General features: G+C 36.0%; 1 protein-coding gene across 1 annotated transcript; it reads left to right on the top strand.

The window, feature by feature from the left end:
• Window positions 1-2864: 2864 nt before the first annotated feature.
• On the top strand, window positions 2865-5132 carry LOC144559371 (serine/threonine-protein phosphatase 7 long form homolog). The gene is made up of 4 exons (XM_078308386.1): window positions 2865-2969; window positions 3053-3254; window positions 3504-3609; window positions 4697-5132. The coding sequence occupies exons 1-4, from the start codon at window positions 2865-2867 to the stop codon at window positions 5130-5132; spliced, it is 849 nt and encodes a 282-aa protein (XP_078164512.1).
• The last annotated feature ends 9434 nt before the right edge of the window (window positions 5133-14566 follow it).

Genomic DNA, 14566 nt, shown 5'->3' with positions numbered 1-14566 from the left:
ATGCACTGACCTGCCCTTGCCGAATTTAATCAAGTAGATACAGGATGAGCTCCGTATATGGTGCTATTAACACCTCCAATAAATGGCCTCTAGCTAGCCCTCTAGTATTGTTAGTCTGATATACGACGAATCGAATTCACATTACATCATCCGATATATATAATTATATATAGATGGGCTATGGTGCATTGCAATGCATGAACCCCCTTATGCATTGCACTATAAATCATGGATTTAAAGTCCAAACGACCGATCCGAACTGTTAGATGTTTAATCCATATTAAAATGTGTTTGGAGATCAAATTTTATATTTTTTGGAATTTTTTTACTATTTATTAAGCATTTTTGAAAATTGCTGTTTTGCTGTGAACAGTAAAAAACAGTAAAATTTTCTGGACCATCAGATCAGCGATTTTCAAAATTGCTTAATAAATAGTAAAAAAAATTCCAAAAAACGTAAAATTTGGTCCCCAAGTACATATTAATATGAAGAACAAGATGAACGGTTCAGATCGGTCGTTTGGACTTCAAATCCGTGATTTATAGTGCAATGCATAAGGGGGTTCATGCATTGCAATGCACCATAGCCCATCTCTCTCTCTCTCTCTATATATATATATATAAAGAGTAAGGCTAAGGTGCTATGAGTTGCAGAGAGAGCTAGCTACGGTGCTACGGCTCAATATTCGAGTTTTCAAAGTCCTAACGGTCGATCCAAACCGTTCATCTTGTTCTCCATATTAATATGTGTTTCGAGACCAAATTTTATATTTTTTGAAATTTTTTTACTATTTTTTTAGATAGATAGAAAATTAAATATCTGAATGAAGCATAATTTTTTAGATCAAATGATTTTTTACCTATCTAAAAAAATAGTAATTTTTTTTCGAAAAATATAAAATTTGGTCTTCAAACACATATTAATATGGAGAACAAGATAAACAGTTCAGATCAAACGTTATAATTTTAAAAACTCAAATATTAAACCATAACACCGTAGTCCTCTATACAACTCATAGCACCGCGCGGAGCCTTACTCATATATAAATGAAGACTTTTAATTTAATAGTACTTCAACAGTTCAACTTGATCCCTATCTCAGACAATCCGAAACTCTGAACTTGTCTTATTATGTCTTTTTTAATAGAAGTGTTATATAATATTCTGAAAGGTATCTGTCGTTTTAAATTGGAATTCTTATAACAGTTTATGTACAACAGTTATTGTCCCTTTTCTGCATTATAACTATCATAATTGTCTAGAGGAACCGTAAAAACACCGACGCTGAATTTTTTTTTTTAAGTATTAATACATATATATAAAAATATTTATACTTACATCTATTTGGATGGAGAGTAGAGGAACTGGGGAGGTGAAGAATAGAAAGAAAGATTAACATATTTAATATCTTAGTGTTTGAATGATTAATGAGGAAAAATAAATTAATTTTCTTTTATGTTTTATTTCTTATTTAGTTGATTAAAATTTAGAAGGTTGATGAAAAATTCGGTGACTGTTGTAGGATTGTGACAAAATATTTGTATGAGAATTATATAGGTAAGATATAGGGTTGAACATTAATGTTATTTTTTTTTTTAAATATTTGCAACAAAATTTATTTCCATATGTTACACCCCAAATTGGGAGGGAACCTGATTCTATTGATTATAATGATACAATGTTAAACCTTTCACTCTTGTACCATTCACCTCCGACATAATTTTGTCAACCAAACACGATTCAACAGAAATTTTTTTTTTTTCCATTCCTTCCCTTCCTCTACTCTCCATCCAAAATAAGGTGTTATGAGTTAAGCAATTTTTACGTAAATAATGGTCACCCCCAATCAAATCCTCTAAACGTCTCCGCACTGTCCCTACACCATAACTACTATAACTGCCTGGGGACCGCAAAAACTCCAGTGCTGAATTTTTTTCTGAAATAAATTTACATTGGAGCTAGCAACTATTGTATAGTTCTTGATCATTATAATTATTGAAAGAACCAATAACACGCAAAGTAACACACATAACGTTTAACTCAACCATTATAATAACGACGGAAATAAATATGTTGTTATTTCTTAACAATGAGGACTCTGTTATTCTGATTTCAATTATTGATTTTTGTTGAAATTTGTGCATGAAAAAACTCACCTTGTTGAAATCAATATAATACAGTTCCTGTTATTTCCAAGGAATAACAACATATTTCCTATAACAACTGAGGTTGTCTTGAAAATAAAAATGACAAACCAATTTCGAGTTGGACTATCAGAAATAATTGTTAATTAATCCTTCTACAACTGTAGGCCGGACGTAATAACGGTTAAATAGCCATCATATAATTAACTTAAGAAATCTTCCGGACAATGCTCCACAATAGTAGTGAGCAACAATCAATAACCGTTACTTAAACGGAAATGCATGCATGTGTTCAGATGGAGAAGTGGGTCAGTGAGAATAGTGACTAATTTAAGAATGAAAAATAGTTGCTAGCTGAATAGTAAACTAAACTATAAAAGACAAACAAAGAATAGTGGGTAGCTCTTCATCCAAACATCGAATAACTCAAAAGAATAGTGTTATTTTCATATTAGTGTTATTATTGCTCCATCCAAACACACTAATTATACCAACCATGAATTCATATCCTTTGAGTTAACTCAAATTTTAAGTTAAAATCACAACCATTCGATTTAAATCCGTACAAATATTAAAGATTGCCGTGCACAACACTCACATAGGGGGTCCGTACTGATTAGTTTTGTAGCACAACACTCACAAAAGGATGGTATTGACACTCCTAATAGTACTATTAAAAATTTCGAAAATAATTAATTAACTTTGAATTAATTTTGTAGCATGGCAGACGAAATAAATGATGAAATAGATATGGTGCAGGATACATTTAGTGATCTGTTGTGGATACCGCACAGCAGTCACAGAGTGTGTCATGCTTCTGAGGAGGTAAACAATCAGTTATTTCTTTTATTTACTTGTTCAGAAATATATTCTGGTTTTAATTTATATTTTTCATTAACCGGATGTAGAGAAAAGAGGTTATAAACGTGAAGCACTACCGTTGCCAGACCGCGTACCACGTTGCATACGCGCCATTCTTGATTCGATTGGGTTTATACCAGATCGCAGTCATGCCTCACAAAAAAATTGATGCGGCGCTGATACATGGACTCGTGGAGCGGTGGCGTCCTGAGACACACACCTTTCATCTTCCCTTCGGAGAGATGACAGGTATTAAGTTGAGAATTACTTTAAATAAATATGTTCTTCGTGATAATTTACTGATAATTAAAATGAAGAATTTATATTTTTTTATTTGATAAACTACAGTTACTTTAGAAGACGTGAGCTGTTTATGGGGTTTGCCCATTACGGGAGTCCTAGTGACGGGGAGTACAGACGGTAGGAACGCAAAAGGCCGGCTCTTCGAGTTTTTAGGAATTAAAGAGCATGAGCAGAGTAAACTTATGAAAAAATGAGGGCCTGAGGGAAATGAAAGAAGCATGGAGTTGACTTTCCTGAAATCTAAGTTTCGTGAACGATTTCAGGAGCTACCGGCTGATCGCAACGATCAAACGCTGAAGTGGTAACTAACTAACTAACTATATATATATATATATATATACATATATATATATATATATATACATACATATATATATATACATACATATATATACATACATATATATATACATATATATATATAGAGTTAGGCTGGGGTGCTATGGATAACATAGTGGCCTCTATGCTACGGCTCAATATTTGAGTTTTCAAAATCCAAACGGTCGATCCGAACCGTTCATCTTATTTTCCATATTAATATATGCTTGGAGACCAAATTTTACATTTTTCTGAATTTTTTTACTATTTATTAAGTATTTTACAAAATTGTTGATCCAACGGTGGCTGCACAAAACAGTAAAACCGTTGGATTAGCGATTTTCAAAGTGGCTTAATAAATAGTAAAAAAATTCAGAAAATTATAAAATTTGGTCTCCAAGCAGATATTAATATGGAGAATAAGATGAACGGTTCGGATCGACCGTTTGAATTTTGAAAACTCGAATATTGAGCCGTAGCATAGAGGCCACTATGCTATCCATAGCACCCCAGCCTAACTCTATATATATATATATATATATATATATATAGAGGTAGGCTAATATACAATCGATTGTTCCTGAGGTCCCGTACAACCAAGTCATTTTCTAATTTTTAAAGTCCAAATGATCGATCCAAACCGTTCATCTTGTTCTCCATATTAATATGTGCTTGGAGACCAAATTTTACATTTTTCTGAATTTTTTTACTATTTATTAAGCCACTTTGCAAACCGCTGATCCAACGGTGGCTTAACAAAATAGTAAAATCAGAAGCCACCGTTGGATCAAGGATTTTCAAAGCGGCTTAATAAATAGTAAAAAAATTCAGAAAAATGTAAAATTTGGTCTCCAAGTACATATTAATATGGAGAACAAGATGAACGGTTTGGATCGATCATTTGGACTTTAAAAATTAGAAAATGACTTAGTTGTACGGGACCTCAGGAACAATCGATTGTATATTAGCCTACCTCTATATATATATATATATATATATACATATATATATCAATTTATTCGTGCTTTAGCCTATCAATAATGTACTCACATTGTCTTAAAATTTTCTAGGTATGTCTGTGCATATATCTTGGACCTGATGTCGTCCAGTTTGTTCCCAGACAGTAGCGGGGACGGGATACCGTTATGGTATCTCGATCTAATTGTGAATTTGGACCAGCCGGTACCGTATAATTGGGGTGGAGCCGTTCTTGCATATCTGTATCGACATCTATGTGTCGCTACCGAGCCCGATAGAGGATCTATGCATGGGCCGGTGATGCTTTTGCAGCACTGGTCGTGGACCTGCTTTCCAGTTCTTTGGCCTGAGCCTCAAACTAAAAACTGGGAACCTACCTGGGGTGCTCCAACGCTCGATACATGCGTATCTTTTGCATACAAATGGTGTGGTCCACACAAATACGTGTCATCCTCCCACTTCAAGACCCAGGGTGCACGTATCCCGCGGGGCCAGTTTCAGAGTTTGACGGAGGATCATGTAAATTAGGAGCCATACGGGAGGGTCTACAGCAAGCTTCCGACAGTGACCCAGCAGGGAAGGGTATGTTTCAATCTAGTTATTTATTTAGTTATACTCAAGTCTCGGCTGATTACGCCTTGCTGGAATTTTTTCACCCTTAACTAGGACCTCAAAAAGTCCATGACCGGTACGATAAGGAATCACAGTCATGTCCCTTCCCTTCTCGATACGCTTTTGCAATAACTTAGTTACACGGTCGGACCACACCTGACCATGCTGACATGACATTTGAGATTTGTTTCATCGTTCAAAAAACCATTTATTCAATTTATAAAACGTATCCTCCACGACCGCTGCAACCGGTAATCGCCGACTAATTTTGAACACGGCGTTCAGTGACTCTGACCCATTTGTTGTCATTATCCCCCATCGGTGACCTCCGTCCTCTGCTTGATACAACTTCTCTGGACATGGAAGCTCATCTTCATCATTAGGGTTTCTCTTACCCACCTTGTTAAGGTAGTCGATAGCCTCCGGACAACCAATTTCAAAGTCTTGTAACATCTCCCGCAACCTTCTAGGTTTGCATTTGTTCACTCCAGATATGAACTTATCGCTAACCTCTCTCTTACGCCCCACGTGCTTGAAGAGGTTTTCAGCAACATGTTGAGAACAATACCGATGCACACATTGATCGGTCGACTCATCCTATCCGAGATGTGGATCCTGGAACACGGCTTTGATCCCCAAATGTCTATCCGATACGACACAAAAGAATCGATAATCTCCAATGACTTCCAATCTTAACCATCTCATAAAAAAACTCCAATTGTCAGCGCTTTCTTTCTCCACAATTGCAAAAGCCAACGGAAGCAATTGGTTTTCCGCATCGTACATGCATGCCATTAGCAGCCTACCTTGGTACCGTCCCGACATGAAACATGCATCGATACTAATCACTGGTCTGAGAAATGGTATCGCTGCAATACACGCTCCAAATGCCCATGCCGCTCTGTGGAAAAGCCTTTCAGTTTCTCCATCAATCGGGGTCGAGGTCACACAATACTTAGTTCCTGGATTCGTTCTTTTGATGGCTTCCAATAGTGGAATAAGCAAGTTGTACGAGTTCTCCCAACTCCCAAACAGATTTGCAATAGCAAGCTCACGGCCTCTCCATAATTTGTTGTACTTGGGGGTTACCTTATTATATTTCTGCATGACGATATCTCGGGTATGATTTATAGGAGAGCACACATCCCTTCTAATGGTCTTATCAATCGCAAGGGCAACCATCTCTGCTGTAAGCTGACAATGATCAGTACGTGTTGCCGATACTGTGCATGTGTGAGGATATGCTTGTTTCGTAATAATCCAAGATTCTGAAAGGCCGTTCTGCTTCGCGCATACCTTAAATTTACAAAATTTATCTCTGCACACCACCTCGTAACGTCTAGGTTCGCTTCTAAGGACCTTGCACTCACAATTCTTATCGAGATGGAACTTATTGATTGCTATCTTTAGAGCCGTTTTCGACTCATAAACTACACCCTTAGCCAATGGATTATCGAATGTTTTTTTTGACCTGCCAAAAAAATCGACATCCGCAGGCCGAAAACCGGATATGTCATTGAAACTATCAACCGGATGTGTCATACTTTCCCGACCAGTTATCGGGTACTGTGCTTGACGGGTATGTGTTTGACGGTACTGTGAAGGTGACTGGCTGGGCGGTTCAATATCATCGTCCGAACCCGATGACTCACCTGAGAGCATCTCATCTCCACTCTCCAAACTGTCAGAATCAATTGCATCCACGGGGACATGCGAATAATTACGTACCTGTCTACGGACCCGACTGGTACTGGGTCGGGATGTGCTTGGTAGATCCACAGAGTTTCGACTGGTACTGTGTCGAGGTCTAACTGGTAGATCCACAGAGTTGCTACCGATACTGGGTCGGGGTCTCACTGGTATATCCACAGAGTGCCGACCGGTACTAGGTCGGGATCTAACTGGTATTGGGTCGGGATCCACAGGATTCTGACTGGTACTGGGTCGGGATCGAGGTTCAGGAATCTAATTGGTGTAGTTCGGTTCCAATTCTACATATAACTCAAGAATCGGTAACATTTGTGAAAATGACGACACAATTCCTAAAATCATTTCAAAAGATTGTTGGTTTATTACAGGTATTAACTGATGGTCACATCCCCCATCGGTAGACATATTAAATCTGGCTTGGATTTCCAGATTTGCTTGACTAACATTATACCCAACCAATTTATAAATCTCATTCCGAAGATAATCAAAGTTGTGGTTCACGGTTAGCGGTAACGAGTATTTAGCTCGGGTACTGTAAAATACCCCATCATCATTGTTACGTTACGAAATTTTAGTAATTAAAGTCAAAGGATTTAAAAGCAAGAATTAAAAATTTTGCTAATAAAAATGAAGTTTAAACCTTAATTAAGGTTCCCCTAAATAAGTAAATTAAGTATGAATCAAAACCGCGTTGAAATTTCGAGATTTTGAGATTTTATAGGCTGAGTGCGGATGGGTTGACCCGCACTGCGGGTGGGTGCATCCGCACTCATTCAAACATGTGTTGATTTGAAATTCTGAAAAATTAGCTAAGTACTGAGTGCGGGTGAGTGACCCGCACTGCGGATGGGTTCAGCCGCACTCATGAATTTTTGTATTGAACTGAATTTCCTAAAATCGGCTAAGTACTGAGTGCGGATGAGGTTGACCCGCACTGCGGGTGGGGTTCATCCGCACTACGCTCGGACTTTTCCTGACCTCTTGCCTAAGTCCCGAGTGCGGGTGAGTGACCCGCACTGCGGGTGATTTCTGTGTTAAAATTCATTCCAAAAATCTACTAAGTGCTGAGTGCGGGTCAAGCCACCCGCAGTGCGGATGGGTGCATCCGCATTCAGAGAAATTTTAACCCTAAAACTCAAATCCAACCTTCTCTCTCTCTCTCTCTTCACCATTCCCCATTTTCATGAGATTTTCGCCCAAATAGAAGAAAAAGAGTGTGAGAAGTTCCCGTTTCTTCCAGACTTCCGATTGTTGCGAGAAATCGAGTTTGGAACCGAGTAGGCAGCCGAGGATCTCTCTGAACCCTCTTATTTGGTATTTCTTTCTCTCCTTCTTTCTTTCGAAACCTCGAATTTTCTCGATTTCTCAGATTCTCGTTTTAAACTCGAGATTTGTGTTCGAATTGCTCGAGGACTAGTTCCTCTACACTCCTTACTAGTTTGTTTGTCAATCTTTTTCCCGATTTCTTCTGATTTGTGAAATCTGATTTCTAGGGTTTCGTGCCAAAATTGAAAGTTGGCATAATCGTGATTTGATTTGTTTAACCCGACCAATAAGACTTGTAATCGGTAGGGCTGCCTCCTGATCGTGAATTTTTAGAACATTTAACGACTGATTTGAGGTTTTGACCAAATTAGGGTTAACCAATCGGTAAATTGAATTGATCCGAGAACCAAAGTAGTGAAACGGTGATTGATGGTTACCAAAGTGAAAGGGTATATGGCTAGAGGGCCTAGATGCAATTGTGCACCGTTCTATGAGATTTTTAATAAGAAAGAAGGAACCGAAAAGAATCGATACCAAAACATAAGAATTGATTTAGGACTGTACAAATCCTAAGTAAACGTATGGACCACTGAATCCAAATTAAACCAAGTATACGTATAATATAGGTGTAGGCTCGGTTGAGCAAGACTTAGCGAGGCAATACGAGACGTCCGATCCTTAAATTAAGCGGTACGCTCGTCATACTAAGGTGCGGGATTCTTGGACTTGTTTGATACTTTATTTTCAGGAATTAAACTGTGTATTCGTTTGTCATGTTGAATATCATTGATTGCATCACTGAATTGCGTAGAGCATTTGCATAGCCCAATTAAATTAAACTCGAATTGATCTGAATTGAATGATTTGCATGCTGGTATGGTTATAGGTTATGTTGATCTATTGTGATCTGATTTTGATTGAAAGTCACCACGAACTGTGTATGTGAATGGATTTACGAAGTTAAGCACTTGGATCCAATGAATTTGCCAAGTCGGGCTGTATACTGACTTGGATTCCCAGGATCCTAAATGGCCTTAGGTGAACGACCCTCGATATTCCCAGTACCGGTTGGGACGAGGGAGGGTGATTATGTGATGATATGAGATATGTTATGAGATGTGATTTGAGGTCATGGGTGACATGTGTAACGTCTATGGCTCGGTGGCATTTTCCTACGTGTTAATGCATTTGAACGGTCGATTGAATATGACGAATATTGGAAACGATTCTAAAAAGGATTTTCTTTATGTGATTCGAACCAGACCTTAATAAACGGTTAAGCCAAGTGATTACAGATGGGTGTCAGATAAAGGGTCCAGCGGTTGGCCATCTGTAGGTGTCAGTAACCCTACAGATGTGGGTTTGATAATGGTTCAGCTCGAAAGAACATCTGTAATTGCTACAAGCCCTATTGAATTGAGTTATTGAATTGAGTTAAGCCAAAATATATGTTGTGTTTGAAATTCATCTTGGAAATTCCGTAAACTGTGTTTCAGGTTGATTAAACTGTTGTCGAGCATTGGCATTCTGTTATTTATGATTATATATATCTGTTTGAACTGTTATTGTTTGGGTTTCATTGTTGAATATAGAGTTTGATTGCAAGTCCAATAGTCTAAATTGTGGCAAAATTCGCACTAAGAATTTATTCTCACCCCCACCCTCCCGGTTATTTTACAGGTACTGGTGCGACTGATTCCGGAGAGGCACGAGAGTAGTAGGCCTTAGTAGCTTACCACTTGATAACCCTAGATATGTTTTGTTGTATAGATTTAGGGTAGGCCTTATGGTTGGTATCCGGATGAGATACTTATGTTGTATTATATTCTGACCAGACTGTGTACTCTGATTTGTGTATCTATAAACTTAGTTTATATTATTATCTGTTGAATTGTTGAGTAAGATTTGAATAGCCTTGTAAGTATACACGGCGTTGTATGCTTACGGCGGGAGACTGTGACGACCCGTGGGCGCGGGGTGTGACAATCATTGTATTGGATTTCTCCTCCAATATAAATCTTCACACAAATAGTTCTATCCATTTTTTGTTTCAATTGGTCTGGCAATTCAAAAAATAACAACATATAAGTAATTAAAAATTGTCCGGACCTATGAAAATTATTCTATATTATTTTACAATTTCCTAAATTATTCTAGCCCATTTTGAATATTCCTAACTTATTCTGCACAATTTTGCAATATCCTTAACTATTTTCGAATTTTATAAAATATTCTAAACCATTTTGGAATGTTCGAAAAAATTCTAAATTATTTGGACAATATCCTGAACCAGTTGAAATGAACTAATTAATTATATTATAAATTATAATTAAAATTTAAAAAAAAGCTATTTTTAGTCTGAACAATATATGTACTGAAATTTGTATAAATATCCAAATTAATTAATAAATTACGAATTCTAACTTTTTTTAGTACAAATAACAACAAAAATAATTACAAATTAATTCTAAAAATAAATTCTCAAAATAAATTCTAAACATTCCAAACAAATAAATTCTAAACAATATTCCAAAATAATATTCCGAATAAGTCTAAATAATCTAAACAATATTTCAGATAATTCTAAACAATCTAAATAATATTTCAAAAAATTCTAAACAATCTAATCAAAAATTTAAACTATTCTAATAAATATTATAAACTAATTTAATATTTTCTTTCAAAAAAAAAAACCTGATACGACCCCTTCTTTTCTTCTCTTCTCTGCTTCCAGTTTCTCGGTTTTCAGCTTTCCTTCACTCAGAGCGTCAAACCACAGCTTAAATAAACCTTAGCCCCCTTCTTTCCGGTTATTTGTTAACCGTGATATACATTTTCCGGTTAACGACTAACCTTACTAAAATCCGGTTAACCAATAACCGGTTCCATTACACTTTTCCGGTTATTGGTTAACCGGTTTCATTTCACCGTTCCGGTCAACAGAAAGGCGGAAAGAAGAGTTAATACCGGTTAACCAACAATCGGTTTGGATATTTTACGAGATTTTTCAAAAAACGGGCTAAATTCGTTAATTTATTATTTCATTTGGATATTTATAAAAAAAACGATCTTAATTAGCTAGCCCATCCAGTATTTATTCCAAGTTTCCAACTATTCAACAACCAACTAACCCTCGTATGTGTCGGATTTAAATTAAATTGTCTGTTGCAGTCGGGGCGCTGCGACTTTGTTGTCAGTACTCAGCAGAGGTGTTTCAGTTCTTTGATAAAATTCTGTTTTTTGGAATTAAATTATGCATATACACGTATCTGCATGTGTATGTGCGCGCGCGCGTGAACGATTTACAGCCATCACATGCAGTGGATAAGTCATAGTTGGCCTGGTCAATTCGGCTATGTTGATAAAAAAAAAAAAGGGGTAAGACTACGGTGCTATTGTTTGCATAGATGGCTACGATGTTACGGTTTAATATTTGAGTTTTTAAAATTTTAAAAGTCAATCCGAACTGTTTATCTTGTTCTTCATATTAATACGTGTTTAGACACCAAATTTTATATTTTTTGAAAAAAAAATTTACTATTTTTTTTAGATAAGTAGAAAATCAAATATCTGAATGGTGCAGAATATTTTAGATCAACTAATTTTCTACCTATCTAAAAAAATAGTAAAAGTTTTCAAAAAATATAAAATTTGATCTCCAAACACATATTAATATGGAGAACAAGATGAACGGTTCGGATTGACCGTTAGGATTTTGAAAACTCAAATATTGAGTCGTAGCACCGTAGCCCTCTATGAAACCCATAGCACCGTAGCCTTACCCAAATATATATATATATATATATATATATAGAGTTAGGTTGGGGTGCTATGGATAGCATAGTGGCCTCTATGCTACGGCTCAATATTCGAGTTTTCAAAATCCAAATGGTCGATCCGAACCGTTCATCTTATTCTCCATATTAATATCTGCTTGAATACCAAATTTTACATTTTTCTGATTTTTTTTTACTATTTATTAAGTATTTTACAAAATTGTTGATCCAACGGTGGCTGCACAAAACAGTAAAACCGTTGGATTAGCGATTTTCAAAGTGGCTTAATAAATAGTAAAAAAATTCAGAAAATTATAAAATTTGGTCTCCAAGCAGATATTAATATGGAGAATAAGATGAACGGTTCGGATCGACCGTTTGGATTTTGAAAACTCGAATATTGAGCCGTAGCATAGAGGCCACTATGCTATCCATAGCACCCCAGCCTAACTCTATATATATATATATATATATATATATATGGAATATGCTAGCATGCTATGCATAGCATAGAGCCCCTCCATGCAACGCCTTGGATTTCAACTTTTCAAAATCCTAACGGTCAATCCGAACCGTTCATCTTGTTCTCCATATTAATATGTATTTGGAGACCAAATTTTACATTTTTTGGAATTTTTTTACTATTTCTTTAGATTTATTGAAAATCGCTGTTTTTTTATGGTCCAGATTTGCTGAAAACAGCTATTTTCAATAAATCTAAAAAAATAGTAAAAAAATTCCAAAAAATGTAAAATTTGGTCCCCAAATACATATTAATATGGAGAACAAGATAAACGGTTCGGATCGACCGTTAGAATTTTGAAAAGTCAAAATCCAAGGCGTTGCACGGAGGGGCTCTATGCTATGCATAGCATGCTAGCATATTCCTATATATATATATATATATAGAGTTAGGCTGGGGTGCTATGGATAACATAGTGGCCTCTATGCTACGGCTCAATATTCGAGTTTTCAAAATTCAAACGGTCGATCCGAACCGTTCATCTTATTCTCCATATTAATATCTGCTTGGAGACCAAATTTTACATTTTTCTGAATTTTTTTACTATTTATTAAGTATTTTACAAAATTGTTGATCCAACGGTGGCGGCACAAAACAGTAAAACCGTTGGATTAGCGATTTTCAAAGTGGCTTAATAAATAGTAAAAAAATTCAGAAAATTATAAAATTTGGTCTCCAAGCAGATATTAATATGGAGAATAAGATGAACAGTTCGGATCGACCGTTTGGATTTTGAAAACTCAAATATTGAGCCGTAGCATAGAGGCCACTATGCTATCCATAACACCCCAGCCTAACTCTATATATATATATATATATATATAGAGAGAGAGAGAGAGAGAGAGAGAGAGAGAGAGAGAGATGGGCTATGGTGCATTGCAATGCATAAGCACCCTCGTGCATTGGACCATAAATCATCAATTCAAAGTCCAAATGACCGATCCAAACCGTTCATCTTGTTCTCCATATTAATATGTGCTTGGAGGCCGAATTTTACATTTTTTGGAAATTTTTTACTATTTATTAAGCCACTTTGAAAATTGCTGATCTGGTGGTCCAGAAATTTTTACTGTTTTACTGTTCACCCATATTTTCAGATTTTCAATCAATCTAAAAAAATTCCAAGAAATGTAAAATTTGGTCTCCAAGCACATATTAATATGGAGAACAAGATGAAAGGCTTGGATCGGTCATTTGGACTTTAAATCAGTGATTTATGGTCCAATGCACAAGGGGTATATGCATTGCAATGCACCATAGCCCATCTCTCTCTCTCTCTATGTATATATATATGCAGAACAAACCCCACATATTTACCAAATGTAGTCAGCCATGAAGAGGCGCCATTTGTAACTAATCTCTCTGATCTTTGAATATATTATAGTTCGCATTGTTTTAAAATGCAGCTGCATTGACCGCATATGCGTATGCGGTTGGCTTCCGCGTGGAGAATATCACACATTCTCTTCTATGCGGATTGAATATGCGGTTCATGTAGAATTTTACCAGTTACTTTCAAATCCGAAGAAAGTCTACAAAGAATTGCATTGTGAGAAACTTGAACCCACGACCTACATGAGTGTGGTAAAGAGCACAAACCACTGGGCTATAACAATCTTGTGTTATAAATTAGTTTTATTTTATATATATATATATTTTTTTTTAACAACTCATACTAAAACCGCATATGTCCTTCTAGGGGCGGAACTGAAATTTTAATATAAGAGGGACTAAACATCATTTAAAAATAAATAATAAAAAATTTATAACATAAAATCTTTCATTATTTGAGTTCATAAAAAGATACAATAAATAACTAGAACCAATAAAATATCATGTCAATCAAAACTAAATTAAAAACATGAAATTCATATATTATTTAAATTTCAACCTATGATTTCCTAAAAAATCAAATTCAACAATAATCTCATCTAAAGTAATTTTATTGGCTAGTTTCTTCTGAATATAAACAAGTATGTAGTCTCTGAGAAATTTGTCACCCATCTTATTTAGAAGCACAGTTTTAACAAGTTTCATGATTGAAAAAGCTCGTTCTGTAGTAGCACTTGAGACGG

Source organism: Carex rostrata, chromosome 9, assembly GCF_964058835.1.
Source record: "Carex rostrata chromosome 9, lpCarRost1.2, whole genome shotgun sequence".
NCBI lineage: Eukaryota > Viridiplantae > Streptophyta > Magnoliopsida > Poales > Cyperaceae > Carex > Carex rostrata.
The sequence above is the reverse complement of the archived record's forward strand: the minus strand, read 5'-3'. Positions and strand labels throughout refer to the sequence as shown.

Excerpts from the sequence above, each read along its gene's own strand:
- LOC144559371 (XM_078308386.1), top strand. The coding sequence starts at position 2,865 with ATGGCAGACGAAATAAATGATGAAATAGATATGGTGCAGGATACATTT. Across the intron at positions 3,255-3,503 it reads TCCCTTCGGAGAGATGACAG|GGCCTGAGGGAAATGAAAGA; the intron begins GTATTAAGTTGA and ends TGAAAAAATGAG. Across the intron at positions 3,610-4,696 it reads AACGATCAAACGCTGAAGTG|GTATGTCTGTGCATATATCT; the intron begins GTAACTAACTAA and ends AAAATTTTCTAG.